The sequence below is a fragment of the Lepeophtheirus salmonis genome, chromosome 7 (assembly GCF_016086655.4).
Source record: "Lepeophtheirus salmonis chromosome 7, UVic_Lsal_1.4, whole genome shotgun sequence".
Classification (NCBI taxonomy): domain Eukaryota; kingdom Metazoa; phylum Arthropoda; class Copepoda; order Siphonostomatoida; family Caligidae; genus Lepeophtheirus; species Lepeophtheirus salmonis.
The window spans coordinates 24,396,761-24,422,402 of NC_052137.2; the positions used below are offsets into that span (position 1 = coordinate 24,396,761).

General features: G+C 33.3%; 2 protein-coding genes across 2 annotated transcripts in view; both read right to left on the reverse strand.

The window, feature by feature from the left end:
* The window catches only part of LOC121121805 (cadherin-23), a 37,188-nt gene extending 21,822 nt beyond the window's left edge, over positions 1-15,366 (reverse strand). Inside the window, exons 1-3 of the mRNA XM_040716781.2 lie at positions 14,921-15,366; positions 14,188-14,625; positions 2,712-2,942 (exon numbers count right to left, since the gene is read on the reverse strand). Of these exons, the coding sequence (XP_040572715.1) occupies positions 2,712-2,942; positions 14,188-14,625; positions 14,921-15,304 (1,053 nt within the window). The 5' untranslated portion in view covers positions 15,305-15,366. The remainder of the gene's footprint in view (positions 1-2,711; positions 2,943-14,187; positions 14,626-14,920) is intronic.
* Positions 15,367-17,334: 1,968 nt separating this feature from the next.
* LOC121121162 (pecanex-like protein 1) lies at positions 17,335-24,524 on the reverse strand. Its single transcript, XM_040716028.2, has 12 exons — positions 23,876-24,524; positions 23,325-23,817; positions 23,019-23,243; positions 22,737-22,952; positions 22,444-22,675; positions 19,086-22,380; positions 18,861-19,026; positions 18,567-18,808; positions 18,341-18,510; positions 17,882-18,269; positions 17,683-17,823; positions 17,335-17,627 (listed from the first exon to the last, which is right to left on the reverse strand). The coding sequence occupies exons 1-12, from the start codon at positions 24,209-24,211 to the stop codon at positions 17,439-17,441; spliced, it is 6,093 nt and encodes a 2,030-aa protein (XP_040571962.1). The 5' UTR covers positions 24,212-24,524; the 3' UTR covers positions 17,335-17,438.
* Between the last annotated feature and the right edge of the window lie 1,118 nt (positions 24,525-25,642).

The following is a 25,642-nucleotide window of genomic DNA, read 5'->3' on the forward strand; positions in this document are numbered from 1 at the left end:
ATTTTTTCCAAAATAATTTAATGTTATAATTTTTTTTTTGAAAAAATTAATATTTGAAATTTAATTTTTGAAATCTTTCTCCAAAAATTTAATTTTCTTTCAATGGATTTTAGAAATTGGTTCACAAAAAATGAATTTTTTTTGTGAACAGCTATGGGGTTTGAAATTATTTCCCAATTTTTTTTTTTCTGAATAGATATGGACTTTGGATATTCTTATTAAAACAATAATTATACATATATATAATCCTACAGACACCCCTTTGATTCCCTAAATGAACGCCATATGCGTAGTTAATATTTTAAAAACATTGAATGGACAAATCTTGATTAAACTTCATCTAATGGCTTTATGTATTAAAAAAAAGACTTCATATCTGTGCTTGAATACTACATACTTTAAGCTAATGATAAATATTGATATTTGAATATAATCTAGTGATAATATGTGCTGAAAATTCCTATGAAATCTCTAAATTTCTACTTTTTTTGTTTGTTGTTGTTGATCGATTGATGATGAAAATATGATAAAAGTAGGATAATTAGTGAAATGTGATGTATTTTTTCCATTGTAATAGTTACTTTTTATCTAGAATATGGAAATAAGATTGTATAATGATGTAATAACATACATATATTGAATACATTTTAAATTCAAATATATAATAAAATTAGGCGCTAGAGGGATAGATTTTTGAGAGAGAGTAAGGTTTAAGTCCTTTAATTTGATGGTCCCATTTTGACATTTCTTGATGAAGAAATGTTTTTGATTGTTATAAAACTTGGTTGTTTAGGCCACTCAGAATGGTCGACAACATTCATGAAAACGCTCTATATATGGCTGGCGTTACGAATTTCAAAATTGAGGAGGAATATTCCTTATATTCACAACGTGTGCAAGGATGCCATATTTTGAGGCTACTACAGGCGAAGAGTGGGGTTGCATTTACCCTTCCCCCCTTGGTTGCAGTAGCCCTGATATAAGTTATGTATACGTTGTAAGTACAGACAGGGCTGGTTTATGTGGGAGTGTGTGCAAGAGGGGCATTTACCCAGACCTGGTGTAGTAAATATATATTACTACATTCTGGTAAAAAAATTAACAAAATTAATGTCAACTATACAAATTTCAAATTAATGTTCTAAAAAAGCAAAGTTCAATTCAATATTGAAATGAAAAAGAAAAGAAAAAATAAGAGCACTTTACATTATCTCTGCCAAGTAAAATCGACCCTGACTAGAAACAAAGTACACAAGTTGCAATCAAACAAAGAAAATATTAGTTATTCTAAGTAACTGACAGACATGAATGATTTAATTTTAGTTTGTAATTTTACAAAATAAAAGCAACACTTGATTTCCACAATTTTTCAATGAGGCAATACATTTGCAACCCTAGAAGGTCATAAGTAAGAAATTTGTATTTTTTTCCACCCTGCTAAATGATGCTTGGATGATATGTTTGTTATTGCATCTCCAGATTTTGAGCCAATAAATCCTCAAATTACACAAATTGAGGAATCAAAAGTTAGAGTATGAAATATAAAAAGTATGGCTTTATAGAAATAAATATATTCAAATCTAACATTTTAAATATATTTATGACGGACAGTTTTATTGGATGTAGGCCATCATTGTTTTGAGTTACTAATACATACAACTATTCCATTCTTAAGTCAAACCTCATTGCCATTTTCCTAAATTCTTCAAACCCCTATGGATTACTGTGTGTCAATATTTCCATCGCTTGCAAATTATTAAAATTAAGAAAAAAATAATTATGTGGCATATCTTGACGTGCTTACTAAGAATCTGTTAGTCTTTTTTTTTGATCAAATATATATATGTCAGAGTTTCCTATTTGAATTTATTGGGGTTCTTCCCTTTTTTATGGATTTGAACCAACTTTTGAGTAAGAATAAACCCCACTTAATGTCTTACCACATTTATTATACCTTGTATAGACAATTTATTTCTTAGAACTTAAGGATATTATGTTCTTCGCACCTCAGCAATTCCCTCTTTCAAATAAAGAGGTTCAGTGATTTAAAATGTTTCTTCTTTGGGAGAGAGAGCATTAATGCCACGTTAGTAATTTGCAAAATTTAATCTTTAATTGTATTTTCACTCCTACAAACAAGGCACCTCTTGAATCAGAAAACCTCTTCATTTTGAAAGGAAATTGATTGAAGTTTGAAGATTATAATATGCAAAGTTCTTATAAATAGATTGCCTATACACGTATGCGTGTACACACATGATAGATGGGGTAACCAGCATCAGATTAAAATATTCTTGAAAAAGTACCATTTTGTTTAATAGTGTAATGAGTAATCAAGAAATATTAATAGATCAAAGTGTAATGGTACAATTAATTAATAGTAGGTAATTAAAATAGCTATTAAAATGATTAAATAAAACATTATCACATGTAGAAATGACAATTGATATTCAACATATCGTTATATAATAGACTATATCTTTATATTAGTAAGTATATATATGTAAATATGACTGGGTTAACTGGGGAATGGGTAAACCTTTCATTTTACCTACCAATTTTTGATTGGAGATCATTTATGTCCTCAAAATGAATCAAAAAGTTTTAATTTAAAGGCTTTATTTTGTTGTAAGCTTCAAATACACTTTTAAAAATCCGAACAAGTTCGGAGACAATTTAGACTGATATTTATTAAATATTTAAAAACCTACCTCAATGATGATTGTAATCTCCGTATCAATGAAGGAACCTCCAGGCTCTGTTGCTCGAATTCGAAGTATATGAGTCCCATCATTTGTTTCTTCTCTATCAATGAGTGATTTTGTATAAATAATACCAGAGACGGGATTAATGGCATAGAGATCATTTGGGCCATCCACAATGGAATAAGTGACTGGATCGTCAATACCCTTGTCTCCATCTACTGCTTTGACTCGAATAATCTGGAAATATGTACATGAATAAGTAAGTATTTGTAAGAAATATGAGGCTCTTGGATCAATAAAGGAAATGATGGACGACTTCCTTAAGTGATACATGCATAATTATCTTTTTTAACTAATATTTTATATTATCTAAAGAGAAAAAGCCACAAAATTAACTACACATAAGTATTAAAAATTTAAGTGTATATTTTTCAATTTGGATATTATGGAAAGAAAGGAATATTCATTCAAGGAGGATCCACAAAAACCTTGAATTTGCATGAGAAGCGGATATTTGTTCATCCATATAATATTCTGTACATATTAGTTTTTGTATTTATTCCATTCTGTCTGGACAGTTTCTTGATGAAATTGCATCTTTGATTACTTCACACCTTCCCCCCCTAGTTCCTGCCCCAACCACGACATGTTTTCGTTGCATGAAATAACGAGTCATGCAAACGTCATGAATTCAATTATGTATATAGTACATGAAAAGGGGACGAAACTAGGTGACAAATTTGACTTCCCCTCCCAACGACTTAATTGATATTCTATTTAAATAAAATATTAAATATGTATCCAGAGCCCTAGGAACAGAGGCAAAGGGGTGCCTCTCACCGCACAAAAATTCAGTTTATATATATATATTTTAATATAACATGACTAGAGATGTAAAATAACAATTTTATCCTTATTGTTTTTAATACAACGTTTCATTACGCAACCAAATGAGAGCTGAAACAAAAGTAAGCAAGTGTTGTTTGTAAGTGACAACATGTCGGAGGAACAACAAAGAAGGGAACGTGTCTGCGATCACACTGTCAGTGCTGAGAAGGCTGTAGAGACCGATGGCATCTCCTTCCGGGCGGCCTACAACATCAAGAAGCCCATTACAATCCCATGCAATATGGAAGAGCCAAACCTTCTGCAGCTGCAATATGGTTGACTTCTGGCCTGACCTCAACCCTCTAGACTATGTAGTTTGGGGATCCTTGGAGAAGAAAGTATGTTACTCTTCTCATCCTAATTTGAATTATCTCCGAGCTGGCATCAGAACAGCAGAGTACGACATGGACACGGCATATATCGTCAAAAGCTGCCAATTTGTTACCTGGTGTGTCGAGGTAGCTATTGCTTGTGAAGGAGGGAATATTGAATAAAAAATACAGCTAAATATAATATTCAAATATATACTGCAAATTGGTTTTGAGTTGTCTTGTTGATTCCATAAAAATCACATTTTTCTTGATTTATTCATGCTTCAGAAAGTTTTGGGCCACAGCTCTCTATATATATTGGTAACATGGACGGGATATTAGTGTTTTTATTAGAGATATACCGATAACAAAATTTCAGCCAATTCAGATTCAAATTCCGTCTTTATGGAGTGTTCCAGTTCGTTATTAAGATTATATATAAAGGAATTATGTACATAAGCAAATAACAAAATGTGATTTACTTTTTTTCATGTTTAAATTTATATTTATTAGGGCTACGCAAGAAAATACATAAATACAACACAAATCTGAATATAGGAAACTCCTATTTTTCAGATGAAAAATCGACTACATCCCATTTTTTCTTATATCCAAAGTATATTATGTGTTGTTGGGGGTTTTTTTTTGGGAGGAGGGGACCTCATTACTAAATTAATAATAACTTCACCCATTGAAAGTTGAAATAATATTGTATAGTGTGGGTAATATATATGAGCCAAGGAGGAATGAATTGACTCTTGAGCACGGAGAGGAATTCAATTTTTTTAACAACTAATTATTATCATAATTATACATAATTGATATACAGTCAAATCCGTATATAATAAAAATACGCTTATAGTCAACGTTTTCTCAGATATCAATAACATTTTTATATGAAGCAAAAGTCCGCATAAAGTCAACTTTTTCTTCTCTTTTTTGGTATCAATTACATAGGAGTTCAAAAGAATGAGGAATTCCTATGGGGATTTTTCTTATTTATAGGTACAAATCCTATGCTGGCACGAACTTTTTTGTTCCGTATGTTTCTTTTTAAATTCATTTCACATTACTTTTCAATCAATAAGTATACATTTCATTTGTGCCCCCCGAAAAACACTTTTATTGAACGTTAATCTAAACATCTTGGATGATCTGTCTAAAAAAGGATCTAATCAAAAACTGGTTGTCTCAAAATGGGAGTTTCAATATTATTCAAAAATTGTGGGATGTCTTATATACTTTGGATTTAAGAAAAATCCGGATATACTCAACTTTTCATCTAAAAAATAGCAGTTTTCTTTATCAGCATTCGACACGGCATTTCTATATTTCTTCATCGGAGTCAAATTTGTCAAAATTAGAAAACTGGGATTTATTTTCAAAACTGTGATCCGTGACTACAGATGCGGGAGATGTACGGGTCCCCTGCTCCACCGGATGACAATTTTGTTGTCTAATTTGAAATATCTTAATTTTATCTTTTTAAACATTCCCTCAAAAATTGTCAAACTTTTTGTCAAAAAGTAACCCAACACTTTGCACTTTTGTGGGGGATCATCCCCATTGCAAAATCCTGGTAACAGCGTTCTACAAACTAAGTTCAAGAATTGATTATCACTAGTGTTGTGTCAGATCTTATTTATTTGGTCCAGTCCAGTTTAAGACCGATCCCATCAGTTCTTGAGACCGGTCCTTTGGGCTATCAGTACTAGAACTGATTAAAAAAAGAGGAAATAAAGTTGAATGGCGTCATCAAGGACCGAAATTTATCAGTTTTAGGACTGAACTAGACGGGACTCTGGTCTTCAGTCCTAAATAAGGATTGACACAACACTAATTTATCACTACTGAAAGCTTGCTTCTTGAAGGTTAAAGGAGAAACCGTTCTATAAGCTAAATATAGGAATATATATGTAAGTAATTTGTTAAATTTCACACGAAAAACCATAACTGATTAGTTATTATTATTGACGGTTGATTGCATATATATATATATTTTTTTTTCAAGTCAATAAAAGAACAACTTACGACACTTGGTAAATTAATTTTCGCGGTATTTTGAGTATTTTTTTACCAATATTATTTTTATTCATTATCAATAACTTTGCTTGACAGATTATAATAATTGTATTTGATGTTTTTGACATGAAGTTAATCCATCCATCTCAAGGGCATTCATCTCTATATACTTTGCATGTACTTTTTCCTTCTTACTGAGAATAATGGCATAATTATTATTATCAATGAACCATGAATTACGTTTCTTAATCAATGAATCTTTATAGTACATACCAAGACAATCATAAAATCCCCTTTTACATATTTATGTACAATGTAAACTCTAATGATTTTATTACAATACAAATTATGTATCCAGGTTAGGGTGAGGCAAGTCCCGAAAAATAATGTTTAACCTTGTTTTGGTACTGTGTATGGAACTAATGAACATATTGATGTCATTTCATTGAAATATATTCATAGCACATGTGCTGAAAAGTCCAGGGTTTCACACATAGATGGTATAATTTTTTTAGATTAACCCCATTTCAAAAGACACCTCTCAAAATTTCATGGCAATCTTAGGGGGGTCCGCACGGGATGGGCTGGAGAGGCTGTAGCCCTCCCACAAATTAAGGATTTTGCTTTTTACTAGCAAATTTAATATATGATTTTTTTTTTTACTTAAAAATGAAATTTAAATTTTCAAATTTTTTCCTCCGAAACATCTAACTTTTTGTAAATAGCTAAAGATTTTGAAATTTTTCTGCAAAAAATTGTATATTTGAAATGTAACTTTTACAAAAAAATTTCAAAAAAAAAAAATTTTTGTCAATAGCTGTGGATTTTTGAATTTAAAAAAAAAAAAAAAAATATTGAATTTTTTTCCCAAGAAATTCCAAAAACCAAGCCATATACAATCTTGCGGACCAATTTCATGTTGTAATTTTACACTGCTTCGTGATTGGAAAAAGTACCGTTTAAAGTTAGCAATGGTTTGAAAAGTGTTATGGGATTATGCTCTATAAAGCGAATAATAAAAAATAAATAATTATAATTAAAGAAAATAATAATAATTTTCAACGAAAAAAAACATTTTTGCTCTTTTAAGTCCGGGACTTTTTAAGCCATGTGTTAGAGGTGCAATTTCATTGATATTATGTATATGTATTTAACTTGAGCACAAAGTTGAGCACTTTTGCAAATACTCCAAAAAACTATAAAGGCTTTTGAATGCACCAAATAATGTCTGTTAAGATACAATGATTAGAAAATGTGAAGATAATTGTTCAAAAAAATTATTTATTTAAACCAAAAAAATGAATGAAAGATTTCAAAAAAGTGAATAATTGTTGTTGTTCGGGTCTAAAGTTTAATGTGTTGTTGCATAGGTTATATTTCTACAACTCATCAATCAGGAAGTGGGAGAAAATTGGTCTATAGATTGTTATCGAAAAGATTGCTCTATATATGGGACAAAAAAAAAAAGGATCCACGATTTGAAAAGGATTAAATGTAGGTCTGAGATTGCCGTAAATAGTTGTAAAATTCAAATACACCTATATATTCTGTAAAACTTTTGAAAGTCAATAGTTACTTTTTTATAAAATGCAAAATTTTGAAGAATAAACAATCTTTCCAAAGTTTTAAAAGAATTTCCCCATAAATTGATTATTTATTTCCATTAATAGAATATTGCAGAGCACACAAAAAGATGCCTAACACTTTTGTCCGTAAAAACAAAACAAATAATGCAAACATTATGAAATTTTGAGAAACGATTGAGAATATTTTTGATTAGTGTGGTATTAGTATATATATGTATATGAAATTTCGCAAAAATATTCATTTAGACCATATACAGTAGTATGAAAAAAGGGTTCAGAACGTTTGAACAAAGTTCAGCCATCAGACTCACCCTAACCTATATGAACTATTGAAGCTTTTATTGACTAAATATCTGGTTGTCTTTGACACATAGGAACGTAGAGTCTATTTTCTTGACCGAAAACAAAATAGATGGTTGTAAAATATATATTATTTCATTTCTTTATTAATATCAGCTGAGATCATTAACATTTGAAGGGGTGGAAAATAGTGTTTAACATATATAGTTAACAGCATTACCTTGCTAACAGAAAAATACCCTATGTTTTTTATGAGAACTGTCGATTCCCCCGTCTCACTTGATACGACATGGGTATTTAATTATTATTATTTTTTTTTTGATAAATAAGGAAAGTAATAAGTTATACCAAGGGACACTTGACCCTACTCTAGTATTTTCTTGGTTATACTTAAAGAAGAGGTCTGTCTATAGAAAAAATAAAAATGGTTGATGTTTGTATTTCTTCTTCATTATTTAATAGGTCGTAGGGTGTTAACCTCTCTCTCAAAAAGAAGAATTATCGCCTATCTTTGATGTAAATTGATTTAAAAATGTATAATAAAATAAATATATATGAATTAAAATATAATTAGCATATTTTCCGTGCATGAATGTTATTTTAAATCTAGAAAGTTCTCCTCTATATAGCAGTAATTCATTTTCTCCCCCAAAAATCCTATAATAGGCAGCTGATATTAACAATGTTCTTAACTCATTAATATCATATGTGTTGCTCCCGCCTTCTCCTAGCGTTTGGGAGTAATTAAGAGATAAATAGCAGTTGGTATGATTGACTTATTTGGCTAACTTAACATATGATTTGGGATCTTTTTCTATTTATTTTTGGATGAAAGATTTCGTGATACAATAAAAGTAACGATGTGACTTATGTATATTGGACCATATCACATGTTATTTATATCATTGCTATGATTGCATAGTTCCTTAATAGTTTGTCCATTATTGTTTACTGTGAAGAATTACGGTGTATGTTGTACAAGACGATGACAAATTACTTTTTTCTATATTATGTATAAGTATAAATAAATAATCTTAGACTTAGGAAGTATGTAATGACTGATATTTCCAAAGAAATACCAAGAATTACATACATATACAACTGTAATTGAATATTTACTGCTCCAATTAGAAATGAAAAACAACATACAATAAACATTTTTGTGTAAATAATAAAACTAAAAAGCTTACTTTTAAAGAATTTCTTTATAAATTAAAGCGAACAAGTGCTAAAACTTGAGATTTATTAGACGTTATTATATAAAGTCCCTGTGACCTACGTATTTACTAGTGTTTGTTTTTCGGTTTCCGATCGGAGACGGATATCATTTTTAGTGGACCGAACAGAAGGACTCAAGGATCTTCGAGTCAGTTAGACCGAACTAATTCGGTCGTTTAAAGAAGTTCGATATGGACTAATCTGAAAGAAAAATTCGGATTGTTTCTGCCTGACAAAAAAATCCTAACGGATCGCTCTCATTTAAAATTCGGTCTACATCGATTCTATACATAGATATCGACCTATAATAACTTCATATGAAGTTGAATGTGCTCCATAAATCATATTTATACAACTCATAAATTAGTAAAGGAGACAAAATCAGTCTATATCTTTTTCAACAAGTTTTGGTTCTTGCAGGCCTTGTGAAAGGGGGCCGAATCTTGTTGAAACAGGAACTCAACACCAATGACCTCAGCTTTCATTCAAGGTATCACTTGGTCAGACAGGAGTTCATAGTACCTGTCGGTAGCCATCCTCTCTTTTGGCTTAAAGAAGATGGGGCATGAGACTGCTGTTGCACCCAATGACCCCAAGGGTCATGAAAACTTGGTTTTAAAGACGTGGGGGGCATTAGCTCTCGCTGTGACTAACCATCTATTGTTCTGAATATTGTTGGATCTGTAGACTGTCCAGTGTTTATCATCATAATAAAAGATGATTCGGTTACCATGACACTTGAAATCGTTCAGCAATTTTCTTCCGTGGGCAGCTCGTGTGGCCTTAATTTTGTCTGTAAGGATATGTCTTTTGTGGAGGCGGTATGACTTCATCCTCATGTCAGTATTATGGCCCTGGAGACTGTTGCACATCTTTCTTAGCGCTTTTGGCGAGAACGTTATTTGAAGTCTCGGGAGATGTCTTCATGGACTACATCAAGCCTACGATGAATCTAGGAGCGATTTTTTTTTATCATTCGGGGATTCGTGGGCTTTTCTCTTATTTACCACGTCCTCCTTCGAGTGGTTGTAGACGTCGTAGACTGTACCCTTTAGATACCCAATCATCTTCTTGAGGTACGCTGGGCTGTGTCCCACGCAAGCAAATTCGATGATGGTGTTCCTCCGGGTCTCCTCCATCGTAAATATTTATTTTGAATTAAAAGTTGTTATGCAATTAACTTATAGCTAACGCTCAAATTCTCATTTTAAAATTAAAATAACCGAGTTAAATGTTTTTCTGATTGTTCATGATATAGTTAAAGATGGTTAGGATTTAACTGATCAACCCTGTATTGTATAAAATTGGTTTATATATTGAGATTGAAAAAATCGGTTCATATTCTGAAGAGGATAAACTTTTGTTCTACCGTCTGAGATCAGTCCAAATCAGTATAGAAAAAATCAGTTAAGACAGAACCGAATAAGCTACGGTCCAAATCGCCATCTCTGACCGTAGACCGAAAATTAATCGTTTCCAATAGGGGACCGACTTATTCGGTCACAATTTATAGACCAATTTTTGGGTCTTAATATGTAGATATATTTTTTCGGTCTCAGTTTATAGTCCTTTTTTCTCCCTAAACCTGATTAATGAGTTGTACAAATTTGATTCATGCAATACATTTAACATGATGTGACGCTATGGTAGGTCGTTGTTCAAAATTTTAACACACATGACATTATCAACAGTTTATCTATTGAAATATTCAAGACCAATTTTCAAATGAGATAGATCCAGACCAAAGTTTTAAATAAGTCCAAATCGTACTTATTTAAAGGACCAAATTAGTTCGCACTAACAAAAGTCATAACAGTCTCAGACCGATCTAAGATTTTCAAACCGAACCCCAACACTAGTATTTGCCTATACACATCATATTATAGATAATTGGTATACAAAGGATTACAGAGCTCCAAATGAGCAGTCATACGCAAATACGGATCGTTAATGATCCTTCAGAAATTAGATTTCGTAGTATTCAATAAATAGGTCGTCCCTTTAAGGAACTTTGTACATGTTATGAATGGAAATGAAATATATGCAGATTTGGCGTTTCCATAAATAAATTCATCAAGGGGCGTAGGAGAGACGGGAGGGCAATTGCCCCTTCCCAAATGAGTGAAAACGATCAATAATGGGGTAATTAATATGCTATATGCGAGCCTTATTTGACCTGGACAAAAAAGTCATGATGTAAATCCCTTGTTCTAAAAAAAGTCATTCAGGAATGTTTTCTCTAGAAAGAAAGGTCATCAAAGAAATGCCTTTTCTAATATAAAACATTGTAAAAAAATTATTGCCCACTCCCTCTCAAAAAAAAAAATCTACACATATGACTTCATTAGTCTGCCTAAAATCTACATACATCTGGCCAGCCAATACCTTGATTTCCCATCAGGGCTGTCCTATGATAATTAATGATGAAAATTGTGTGTATTTTAGGCATGTTAAAAAAAAAAAAGGAACTCAACATCAACATGGTAACCCTGACAATTTAAATAATATTTCGTACCCGTTTTTTTTAAATTGGAAATCTGAAGAATGAATTTTCTTTTCCTAAGCAGTTGTCATTACTGTTTAATTCCTGAACATCCTTTCCTAAATAAATAGATTCAATTTTATTCAAAACCTAATTGAACAATCCTATGTGCTCACAAAAGACAAAGAGTCATCACGAAGATTTGTTGCAGAGCATTAATTCTACGTCCTTGCTGGACTCAGAGTAGAATTGAGCATCAACATAAGAGTAATTCTAGCAAATTTCCTTGTTTATATCCTTTTCACCTGCTTCCCTAGTAACAGCTGATTGTAATCCAAACATTTTTCAAATTGTAAGGGTTACCATGTTGATTTTCGGTTGTTTTTTTTACCATTCCCATTCTACAAAAGATTTTCATCATTAGTGATCAGCTACAAGAAGCTGTGACGAAGGAGGGGGGATGGAATAAACAAGGACATTTGCAATCCTCAATCCTACTCTTAGTCCAACAAGGACTTGCAATTATAACTGCAACAATTTCTAAGGGTTATTCTTCACCTTTTATGAGAGCACACGCGAATATTCAAATGTGTCTTGAATATAATTGAATGTAGTTGGAAAGAAAGTTCACTCCTCCTCAGGAATTAAATAAAAATGACAACAACTGAGGAAAAAAGATTTATTCTTATGATAGCAATTTTAATAAAAACCGGTTAGCTAAAAAATACACCAGATTTTCATTACAAATCATAAATTTTCTTTGAGGACTTATTGCACAATTCTGACATAATTTTTTTTTTTTATGTGGGAAATTTGGCAAATAAAATTTGAGTTTAGATTTCTTTAGACTTGCCAATTTCAGCGAATAACCTTTTTTTTATAAATAAAAAACACAAATTGAATGATATTTGTCTCAAAGCCTCAATTTTAATTCGAGACATTTGTCAATTTCAAAATTGAGAAAACAACAAAAAAGAAACTGTTAGTGAGGGGGGTGTATTCACAGTGCCGTTCCCATGACATACATTTAACATTATATAGGCATATCGAGTCATTAGGGACGGATAAAAGTGTACAAATATATATGAAAATTGATATTTATGATTCAAAATAATGACTATGATTTGAAACAGCATAATTTCCTTGCAGAAAAATAAAATAAAAATGCTTCTATACACACTAATTATAGCATTATATTGATGAATGATGAAAAGAAGGGGGGAGACTCGAGACTTCCTTTAGCTGCTGGAGAGGAAGAGCTCTTATATACCTATAATAACTTCTATGCAGAATAATTTGATGAAGTACTTAATGATCTTTCATCATTTGTTTCCCTAGTATTGATTTTTTATCAGTCGGAAGAGGATAATCAAATAGATATTTATAGAATCAATTACTAGTGGATAACTCAAAAGGAAAAGCTAATTTCCCTTTCTTTAAATGTCGGAAATCTTATATTCTTATTCCTAGTCTGAACAGTAGACTGTTCCGTTTTTTTGCTTATATTTTTACGACACTGCTCAAGGACTTTTTCTACTGGGAAAAGTAAAAAATTGACTCTAGTAAAGTTTAATGCCTCGTAAGCCCTTTTTGGTGTGGTACAAGCTTTTTAAGTCAGTGGAGATTGTTTTTTTGGGGTCAAAATTTTACATTTTTAGCTCCACCACACACATGATGCTATGATGAAAAAAATTGTATTTTTTGTATTGGGTCTTTCATTTAAAAATATTGTGCAACTTGCCCTTAATCTGGGGCACCTGCAGGCGGTGGGCTGGAAGGGCTGTACCTCCTCCCCTTCAAAATTAAATAATTTCGGAATTTTTTTTCCAAAATTATTAATTTTTTGAGAATCTGGATTTTTGATTTCTTTTTTTTGTAAAAAGCTGTAGATTTTAAAAATAAAAATTCCAAAAAATATAATTTTTTGGAAGTAGTTGTGGATTTTTGGAAAAAAATTTCAAATTTTTTTTCCAAAAACTTAAATTTTTTGAGAATAGCTATGGCTTTTTTTAAGAATATATATTTATATATAGATCATATTGACGCCCCTGTTAATAATTAAAAGGGTTGAAGATGTGCTCAATGCTCCAACATAGTATATTTCTTCCTTTTGTTAAACAGCAATCACTTCTATTAAGGTTAAATTTTAGCATGTTATGTTTCATAAAACAGAGAAACCGCAAATCATTGAGCACATCTACAACCCCTTAAATGCTTAAGAAATATTTTTGCCTTATAAACCGAATACTACAAGAGGCCTAAAAAAGTTCAATTTTGACCCAAAAAATATATTTTTCATAACTGAAATAGATTGTACCAGGCCAAAAATGGTCTGAGAGATCTCAAACTTTGCCCAAGTAAGGGTTTTTATTTTCCTCAGTAGATAAAAGTTTTGAGCAGAAGGAAAAAAATATAAAGGCAAGAATGGAACAGTCTAATGTACATAATATGTAAAATGCTAAATATTTAAAGAAATAATGAATAATACTATAAAATAATAATAAGTTAATTATGACGTAAGGGAGGACCAAATGATGCACATAACCCAAAAAACGACAGATGCTACTTTGCAACTTCTAGGGTAACATATATTTATAAAAATTTGTACATGCAAAAACGTATTTAACTTCACTATGGATCTTAGATGTCTTAAGGTCAAAAATCTACTTTCTTACCTCAGTTAATTTCAACACATCCTCAGATATCCGAGTGACTGATGGAGCTATCACAAACTCAGGCGGTCGATCCGCCACATCAATAACTTGTACTAAAATGGCTGCTGTAGCAGAATTGACGGGCTCTCCGTATTGACCCCGATCCGAGGCAATTACTTTCAGTTGATAAACGGATTTAATTTCGTAGTCAAGTTCTTGCACAAGATGAATCACTCCATCCCCGGATGGCTCTGTGAGGATTTGAAAAACACCGCCTTCCCCTGACTCTTCCGATAAAGAATAAATAACTTGACCGAATATCCCAGAGTCCCGATCTGTGGCTTTTATCCTCGTGATTTCAATAGGAGTGGATGAGTGCTCTTGAATAGAAATGGTTGGCGAATACGGGAGGAAGACTGGGCTGTTATCATTGAGATCCTCTACGAGAATGAGCATTGACTAAAATAAAGGAGAAATAGACAAATCAGTGGGTTTCCTTTTTTGTAATTTAGGCCGGAAATTCCAGTTTGCTTTGATAATAATCTGTATTTATAATATAGGAATGAACTCTCTGGCTTTGTCAAATAAAATAAAAAACACGGGATTTAGCTTAGATAGCGTATAAATAATTAATGGATGTGGAGTCTATCCATGTTTAAAGTCTCCCCTCTTCCAAACAATTACTTGAAAGATCGATATTATCGAACCTTTTACGCGTGTAGCATTATACATATTTAACGATATATTGACCAACCTGTGTTATGAAGTTCCCTTCGCCCAATTTACCATCCGTCAGGGTAAGAATGATGGTGTATTCATCTTGTATTTCAGCATCTAACTCTTTCGCTAAAATCAAGGAGCCCTTTCGATCCCCCTCGTTTTCAACTCTCACAAATCCAAGTGCATCTCCCACAACCCCAAAGTAAAGAGGATCGCCATCTTCATCTGAGCCTTTTAACGTTAAAATCTTTGTACCAATCGGGGTTGCTGGACCTTCTTTCAATCGAACAACGAGCTCTTCTTCCGTGAGTGAGAACCTAGGAGCTACGTTGTTGATCTGACAATTAACATGATGAGGCTGAGGTATTATGAGGGGGATTATAATATAAAAGATCTTATTTAAATAAGAGTATTTCATATTTTAAAGGGCCAACAAAGTCATTGATTCCGTCCGACTAGGATCTAACGGCCGAGTTAACTGAATGCCCTTTTTTCAAAAATAAAATATTACTAGTGTCCGACGAGCGCTCTCCTTATTCTTTTTTTTTTTTTAATATAATGTAATAGTAAATATCATGATATAAATATGTTACGTAGTACCAACATAAATCCCTATATTGCTTAGGTTCATTCTTCATATTTGTTAGAAGAGGATGAGCAATGTAACTCTGCAAATCCAAAAATGGAGTTATCTAACATACAAAATCGTAACGAATCATTGGTTTAGTTAGAGGAAAGGTAATCTCTGTAATAAACAAATGAATCAAACTAATTTTTAGGGGAATGGGTTGTTCTTCCTGGAATATCTTTAGAATAGATTCTTCTTCACCTTTTATAATTATTGTGAGGGTTTTCAGTGAGAATGGTAAAAAAAAAAATTGTAGGGGAGAGGGAGGGAGGTAAGGTTGGCTTCACAAACTTCCTTTCCAAAAAAACAACCCTTGAAGTGCACCGGAAACACCTGACTCTTTTTTGAATGAAATAATATCAACTTCATAAACACAAAAAAGTTAGAACAAATTGATTTGAGACTGACAACCTATTCAACAAGTGTTCAGGGACGTTTTTAGGGGGGGGCTTCGTTTTTTGATTATTTTTTTTCTAAAAATTAAAAAGTTTTGCACACATTTAAAAAATCCAATGCTATTCACAAAAAATTATATTTTTGGGAAAAAAAATTGAAAATTACAAAAATCCTCAACTGTTTATAAAATATTTCAAAAATTGAATATGAAATATAAAATTTTTTTGTGAAAAAATTTCAAAAATCTATTGCTAGATATAAAGAAATTAAAATATTAATGCTTGGTAAAAGAAAATCAAAAATCAATAGCTATTCACAAAAAATTTAAATATTAAATTTTTTGCCCTTCTGCATAATTTAACCGAATGAACATATTTAAAAAAAAAAAATCCATAAAAAAAAATTGTTACCCCTATTTTAGAGTACTTTTTTTATCATGACCAAAAAAATTTATAATAATGAGCAAAAATTTCTTAATTGTTTAAAACCTTTTAAATGTCATCATTTTGGAAAATAACAGGTTATTCGTTCAAATTTAATTTCTTCCTAAAATTTGTAACTCTAAAAAGTTTTTTGTTCCCCCCCTCCTCCAAATAATAATCATGCAGGCTCCCCCTGATGACGTCAACATTATATAATTTGGCCATCACACTTGTAAATACATTTCGGAGCCGATGGTTTAGAGCAGGGAGCACTATATATCAGGGGATTAGTGCAAAAGTGACGTAATTGAAGAAAACACATTTTCTGATTTCATAGTTTATTTTGACTTTATATGCAATACAGAACATATTTTCAAAGATAAAACTTTATGACCGATGAGTTTTTAGGCTGATTCTAGGAGTACAAAGTGACGTAAATGCTTAATTCAAATGCATGGCACCATCTGGGGAAAAATTGGTGCAAAAACGACTATATACTAGGATAAAATTTACGATGCAAAAACGTCGTAAGTGGTTTTTCTCCAGAAATAGCATTTTGACTTTTTGTTTTAGGGACATTATTTATTGACTATTGTTGGGTATCAGAGCGTATGGAGAGGAAAAAAAACATCGTCAAATCCGATTTAACAAACTTATAATGAACATATCTCAGATTGTTACGTCACTTTTGCACTAACCCCACGATGTAATAGTGCTCCCTGCTCAGGGATTCCAATATTTTTTGTATTACCTTCTTTTGAAAAGACAAATTAAATGAAATATATACATGCATGCAACCAATAATATTATTCACTTCAAATTTTGAAATCATACTTACATATATAAGACAAAACACACTGTCTTTTCGACATAGTCGTGTTACTTTTCCCCTCTCCGCGTAATTACCGGCTTAATTATGCATTTATAGATAGTTAATAATGATCTGGGATACCATTAACCCGAGAACTTAATAAATGTAAACCTTAAGTAATAATGAAATGATTTTTCTCCCTAAATAGTGTTCTTTATTTAAAAAACTATAAGAAAAAACTCTAAACCCTAATCTGACAATAGCTGATACAAGTAAGAATATATAATTAAGTATTTCATGAATTTTCAGTTTGAACTTTCGAACAAGAAGACGAAGGAACCTTATCATCTTTGCTATTAACATAAACCACCGCAGACTCAACGATAGGAACATATCGATCTTCTATTTTAAGGAGAACAATGGTTTTGTCCACGTGAGATCTTCGCAATGGCTCCCGATGACATGGGCTCCATTTGTGTACAACCTTAATGTATAATGTTTATCAATATGAGTTTAAAAAAATCAAAATTAATCCTTACACTTCCTTCCATTCCTTCTTGTGGTAGCCAGTCTTTCCAATTGTTGCGTCCCCCTCTTGATTTCCAATTATCATCAGGCCACATGGGGTCAATCCTTCTTCCTAAATTGATGTTATCATACACCATAAGCGGATCTACAATCTAATAGACAAGTTTTAATAGTAAAAAAGAATGATGAGGTATCATAAGTATGACATACTCGAGCAACTAATTCCTGAGAGTTCGATGACTTTTTAATCATAGAATTATTGCTATTTGTAGCAGAAGAAACACTTCCACCACTACGATGATGTTCTTTCGAACCACTCTTTTGACTTAGATTAGGAGTAACAGAGAAATCTGATGCCGCAGAGTCCTTAGAAAGAAGTACAGCGAGACTAGTAAGGTTACCACTAGAAGGTTTATTGGACTGATTAGAAACTAAACTGTTTCTTGTTGGATTAGGAAGGGATCCTCCACGACTTGTTCTATCCCCAACATTTTCTTCTTCTTGAGTTGATCCAGGAGGTAGATAGGGAGCTTCACAATCTATAGTTTGAGCACCTGAGCTCCCCGATGAACAACCATCCCGACAACGGCTCCACAATCTGTTGCAATAGTAACATATTATTAATATTTAGGATACCCTTAAGTTGAACAGGATTTAAAGTTTACTTACGTATTCCAGAGGGACATCAGTGATCCTTTCATACCACTGATACTCAATGGTCCACCAGTGAGTGCTGTTACTTGTTTATTAGTATCCAGGAAAGAAGTTGTTAAGGGAGAAACGTAAATTGGATACCCAATAGGTTGATCACAGGAAGAATTAATTATATTACGAAGGGCCTATCGAATAAACAAACAAAATAAAGAAATGAGCTCTATCCATGAATTCAACGTACCTGCTTCGCATTTTGAATAGAACCGCGTTCAGGATTACGATTTCTCAAGAAAATTAATTCTTGCTGCTGACCAGACCATAGGCCTCGAACGCATTCTTTATTTAGTTTAATGACTCTGAATGAAATATATCTTTTATTGAGCATAATAATTTTGTATTCATCTGCTCCATCATCAACCACATGTCTCAATGCCAACAAAGATGGAGCGCCAGATAGTACTGCAGTTCTCCAGGCAGGATCTCCTGTATTAATAAAAAAAATAGTAACGTAATAAGAGATATATAATTAATGTACCTTCATGCGAAATGACTAATGATTTTTCATGATCAGAAATAGCTCCATATAACACAGAAGGATCGTCGTATTCATTTGGAGACATAAAGTGGTCTTGATGAAGCTTAACAGACATGCGTACACCAGGAGCAACAACTTTGCGTAGCAGTTCCATATCACAAAAAATCTGATGACAAAAATATTGATAATATATTGGTATAAAATAATATCATAAAAAGTAAATACCCATTCGTCATTGACTGAAGTAATCCGAAAGTCACCTTTGAAAAGAGCATGTAAACCATACAAAAAAAATTCAACACTCGTTAAAAAGTTATGGGAGGCAGCTCCAAGAGCTCTCCTTCCTAACAAACTTAGAGCAAAGCACAAGGACACAAGTTTGGAGTCTTTTCCATGATTGACTATCGGAGGGTCCCTTAGTTGAGCACAATAGGCAATCCATTCATAATAAACATAACAAAATGAAATCCTAGTTATTCCTGAAGCGCGAAAGTCGTAGTCTTCGTCGATGTTAACATTAAACAATGGATCCAAATCAACAAAATTTTTGTCAGATTTAGATGCCAGAGCCTCTGATATAGTTTCATTTTCAAGCCATTCTTCTAATTTAGGAGAACGGAGAGTATAGTATATAATACTTTTTACATAATAGCTAATTAAGACTTTTCTGAGATCAAAAACTTGTAAGATGGATATTGCCGAGTTGTCAGATATGGAGTAGCCCTCTAGAATGTACTTGATAGAACTAACTTCCCAGGCTAACCAACGTTGAGAAAAGGCAGCATTAACTGAAAGCATATGAGGCCAGTGACCAGGTTCACAACAACAGCATCCCAAGTCCTCTTCAACCCCTTCTGATATGGCTGCTACTTCTCGTTGCTGACAATAAGTTCCTCGGAATTCTAGCCCTCGAACTTGAAATGTTACGAGTCCATTACCAAGCTCTATTATGTGAACCAAACAATTAAGATAATCTGAAGCAAGAACAAAACAGTCTCCTTGATTCACAATTCCCCAGCGGCCAAGAGCCAAATCTCCACAGAGGCATTCCTGCATAGATCTAGTCAAGTGTTCATAAAATATGGAATTCAAATTGTTATCATCAAGTCCAGGATTTCTTTCCAAATAAGACGAAAGTCTCGTATTAGAATGGTCCACTCTTTTAGTATTGTAGTTCCTTTCCCAAAATTTGACGGGTCGAACATATGAAGTTATAAAAATGGCAGATCCAAGAATGGGATTAAGTGGTGTTGATAATATTGATGAAATCCCTGCTTGAAGAAATAACATTGCAGAATGAGGCACACTAAATGGTTGAGCAAAGGCATGAAAGGCAGATCCCCATGTAATTTGCCATGGAGCAATATAAGTTATCACAAATTGTACTTTTAGATAAAACTCAAAGAGTTTAGAGAAAATGATTCCCATAAAAAAATGACTTATGATAAAAGGACGACTTGGATGAATAAAGGAGAGAGCCTGATCTTCACCCGGAGGAACATACTGGAAGAATAATAGAGTTAGAAGAAGGATTAAATACTGCCTAGATGGATCAGAGTTAGATGCTCTTAAAGCTTTGAGTCCCATAACGACCAACACTAAGGCACCCCAATGACTGGGCATTATTTTTTTAATGATTTCTATATCCGTAGTCAGTGCACTAATGAATATGAGAGGATATATAACATTTCGCTCTATGAGTTTGAGCCATACATATAGTTTTTCGAACCACATTACTCGAGCTGGTTCACTAACTTCAAAATGTCTGTATTCATAACTTTTGAGCCCAGGATGTGCAAAACATAGCCATGGCAATTGTTTTCTTAATTGAGGGAGTAAGTAATGCGACATAACTCCAACCACAATTGCAAATCCCCATAATACATACGAAAAGTTGGGTTGAAGGGTTTTAAATAATCCCGATACATGGAGTAAAAGAATGACAATAGCTATAAAAGTACAAATGATAGCATCTGATAAAAGACGAGATGTAACCGTATCAGCTAATTTCTTTGGTAATGGATCAACCGCCATAGTTGCTGCTGAAGATACCTCACTTTTATCACTCTCTTCCTCTTCCGCATCTTCATTAGTCGGAGTAGGGTCTGCCTTAGTAGGAGTACCTCCACTAGTTTCTGCATATATATCGTTCATTAGGAGTTGTCTTTTAATTAGGCCCAATAACACAGTAGGATCTGAGCTACTTCTTGAGAGGTGGTAACTAATGATTACTATCAATGAACAAAATATTGAGAATAAAATATCTTGAGTGTGTTTTGAATGAGTTTTTCCTCCAGTGAGTCCACCAAATGCAAATCCAAATAAAATAGCAACTGAGAGCAGACTTCGAAATACACAATAAAAGCCAGAGGGTAAGCCTGAAACAGCATTACCACCGAATATGTGTCCATCAATCTGCTCAAGTAAATACATGACGAATGTATCAATTTGTGGAAGTAGACCAAGAAGGAAAATGATGGGAAAGCAGAGCACCCAAATTAAAATTAAATTGCGAATAAATACAATTTGAGTATGGGTTGGAGCTATAATTCCGTAGAGTTCCAACTGTTTTATAGTACAAGTATCTTCACCATCCGTACACACATCGATAAATGCTTGTAAGAGAAGTATGAGAATGCAACTGATAATAAAATACGTTGGCCTCCCAAATACAGTAATGCGATTAAAACCGTGAGTTGGAGAAGCACTATCCGGTTGAACAGATTTTAAGAGTGAATACTGACACCCAGCGGCAACTAAACAAAAAAGAAATATCCAGATATCCACATAGAGTCCTTGCTCAAGCACCAATGCAGTAAAAATTCCAACTAGAACTGCCATTATAACTGATATAAGATTTTCACAGATAGTAATATTTCGATCAAAAACTCCAATTAAAGAAAGTCTATCAAAAAACACTTTAAATTTTAATCCTATAAAACTAAACAGGTAATATTTATGAACTTTAGGACCAAATATATCACCAGGATTGTCATTCACATCGTTTATAACTAATTTTGTTGTAACAGATCCTGAGGAGGCAGATGTAGGAATTACTTGAGTAGACATTGAGCTTCCAGGAGGATTAGCTGCAGCTGCACGTAGGTCCGCATTTAAATCCTCCAAAATATCATCAGCAATAGTATTAGGAGCAAGACCTCTAGATGCTGCTTGAAGAGCTCTTTCAATAAGCACATCAGCAAAATGAGGAAGTGGGCTCCGATTACTTCTAAATCCAACGGTTGAAATAGAAGAGTTTGCAAGGGGTAATTGAGTATTGCTACCGGAAAAGCCACTGGATCTCCTATTATTTGAAAGGTAGCTAGTAGATGTGCGAGTTCTGAAGGAAGATGAAGCAGTTGTAGTAGCTACATCCAGACTAGCAGCTCCGCCTGTACCACTATTATTATTGCTATTACTAATTGAAGTAGATGTTCGAGATGTAGGGAACGTCAGGTTCGAATTGTCTAAGACAACAGTCATATTTGAATTCAAACTTGCACTAGAACTAGACATTGACCTGTAAAGATTATTCCATCAATTATCATCTCAATTCTGTGTTTGCTACTAAGGATTTACTCACATAATTTTCCACTGGTTCTGAGAATTGGAACAATGAGTTCCGTCTCCTCCACTTTCCCTTCTCTTGGATAAGAGAGAAGACTGCGGAACCGCTTGAGCTGTACCTCCACTTTCAGATCCAAACGAATAAGAACACAAATTGCCATCTTCATCAATAAAACAATGTATCGCTCCTTCAGTCGTATCCTCATGATCTTTAGCAAAATGCCCGGAACCCTGACTTCTTATCGAATCTGAGACATGCACATTGGATCAAACTAAATTAAATACTCTTAAAACTAAAGAAATACTCACCACTTTGATCGTCCTCAGACTCGAGTTTATAGCGTAGTTTCTTTCTTCTATTTTCAAGCTTCATTTCCTTTTCAAGCTCTTCGAAAATTTGACTTGCATTAGGGGATGAAGACAAAGAGGATGGTTGAGTACGTTTTCTTCTAAAAGCTTTTTTTCTAAAGCACTTACGATCAATTTCATATCCAGTATCAGGATCATGCGTTAAATCGGTTTTCTCTATTTTATGGATAAAATATTAAAAAAATATCAAAGACATGCTTTATGCGTTTTTTTTAAATGTACCTTCAACATGCCACCTTTTCTTTGGAATAGCTCCCTGATCAATCGCACTTTTGGTTTTACTAGCTTGATCCGGATTATCACTCTCCTCATTTATTGTGTTTTCAATTGAATGTGAAGTGGAGGATAAGTTCAGATCCTCAGACATTGACTTTTCACTACTTTGTATACGAGCAGATCTTTCCACCAAGCTTTTAGAATGAGATCCACTCTCATCGAAATCACGCTCTGGAATTAGTAAATAAAAATCAGTCAATAAATCAAGGTCCAAAGCATAAACTATCATTAATATTTAAACAATATAGTTACTTCTGGAATTATGGCTGGAAGACAATTTAAGCTGAATGGAATTAGCAGAAAGTAATGGAGATTGACTTATAACGTCACTATCTTCATCGTCATCTCGATGATGTTCATTTCTTGAGGATTCTTCATCATGGGTGGATTGGCTTCGTTTAATCCCTCCATTTTGTTCCCTATTATGAACAAATGCTCCTGTTTCTAATGCAGAATGTGTTCTAAGCACAGAGGCTCTTTTCTCCGATGACACATTTGCTCCAGAGTCATAGCTCGGTAGACTTCGCGCTAAATTGGATAGATTGGAATAGCGCCTTCGCCTCAGAGAGGAGGATTTCATATCATCGTCGTCTTCATCATTAATGTCTGGAATATGAACGTCCACCTTGAGATCAAATGTGCTATTGGGCTCTTCTTGAGGGGCTTTGTTGTTTCGTTCTCCCCAAGTCCAAGATTCTACGATGGAGGGTGAAGCAGGGTTGGGGTCCTTTGGAGGGCCCATGTCCTGTTAAAGAGAAGACAAAGGAATGAGTAAAGAGTAAATGAATGCGGATGAGACTCACGGTCATTTCGATCCCCGGGTCTTGCGTGGGTTGCGCATCTTGGTTCATGACTTGTGTGACGGGACTCGAGGAGTCGAACATGGAATGGAGCCTGCCATTCAGGTATTTGATGGAGGAGAATAGAATGAGGAGTAGGGCGGAGTAGGAGGACCATCCCAGCCCATGGTAGGACGGTCCTGCCCAGAGATACGTGGAAAAAGGAAGGAGGAGAAGGAGTAACCAGAGGTAGAGTTGAAGGGTATTGGCCAAGAGTGGCTTACTAGGGTCATAAAACCATCCTCCGCTCAATGAAGCCCAAACTCCTTGACGAAGGATATCTAAAGTCTGAGACCCCATATCATCATTGATCCTCAATGTGCGACAACAACGCCAAGGACACACACAACATCTTAGACCTACCAACACCACTACTCTACTCCATACTCACGGATAAATCAATCCTAATCCTCAATGGAATTCGATAATATGATAATGGTTAATTCTCTGTCTCGCCGATTCGATGTAATGTAGTTTATTTTCATATATGAAGAGAATAAATGTCTCAATTGGGGGGGGGGGGAAATCAGACCTTTTTTTCTCCTTCTCTTTCTTTTCTTTAGATTCCATTTCACTCAACTCCTTCAGCTCTCTATCACTCCATCTCTCTCTCTCTTTGTCTCTCTCTATCCATCTTTTCTTTTTCTTACCCCTCTACTACATTCCGCTATTCATTCTCTCTCTCTCTCTTTGCCTCTGTTTCTCTCTCTATATCTTTTTAGCTCTTTTTAACCATTCTTTGACCTTTTTTTTTTTTTTTTAATAATTAAGAGACTTATTTATTATCAAGGATAGCAATCAGGCGGGCAATGTCTCAACTTTACCCTTCATTACTTTTTAGTGACAAGTTAATAGCATCATAAATATAACTTTTACTAAGGAATTAGAACTTTACAACCTAAAATGATATTAATGTAATAACTAAAACAATATTGAGCATGATTTACATTTTCATCAACAAGTTTTTGATATTTGTGGACTACAAATATGGCAAAAAAACACAACAGCCTAAAATGATTTTTTTCTCAAAACGGCGTGTACAAATTTTGCATTCTTTGGAAAATTATCCTAAATTTCTATCAACAAATTATTTTTATTCACCCATTGGACGCCCCCAATTGCACTTAAACTGATCATCACAATAAAATAATGAGAAATTGACAGATTTTATTTGAAAGGCCATATCGGCCCTAATATAAGTCTCTTAAATCAAATTAAGATTCTAAGTTAAAGTGAAAATTCTCGGCTATATTAACCCATACCACAAATTTGAATACAAAGTCTGTAATTGACTCAAATATGTTTATGATTCCAGATTTTTTTTATGTTGACGCACCACATTTGCATTCTTAGTCCTTAAAAGTTTTAGTATTATTACAGTTTAAGAAGAAGACCTTTCACTCAAACCTTTCCATGAGGGACATATAATTGTTAATTAGTTGTTAATGTATTAATTATGAGGATAATGACTGGTCATTTGTGTGTAACTTGTAAATGGCTGTTCCACATTTCGCAATAAGCTGTAAGGACATTGGCTTTTATCATATGACCCATTCTAGGTAACGCAATATGATCAGGACATAAATCTACTACTAGTATAACTTAAAATAGGAAAAATTAATTCCCTATAAATAAGTTCATTCATATGTTTATTTCGTAATATTGTTACATAATCTTTATAGTTCTTTGTTTAACTAAAGTATTAAACATTAAGTAACATTCAACCATGGC

Bases quoted from the DNA above. Each gene is read 5' to 3' on its own strand.
- LOC121121162 (XM_040716028.2), bottom strand. From the start codon at position 24,211: ATGGGGTCTCAGACTTTAGATATCCTTCGTCAAGGAGTTTGGGCTTCA. The intron at 18,511-18,566 runs GTACGTTGAATT...TTTATTCGATAG, and splicing joins CTATTCAAAATGCGAAGCAG to GCCCTTCGTAATATAATTAA. The intron at 18,270-18,340 runs GTAAGTAAACTT...CTATTGCAACAG, and splicing joins CTGATGTCCCTCTGGAATAC to ATTGTGGAGCCGTTGTCGGG.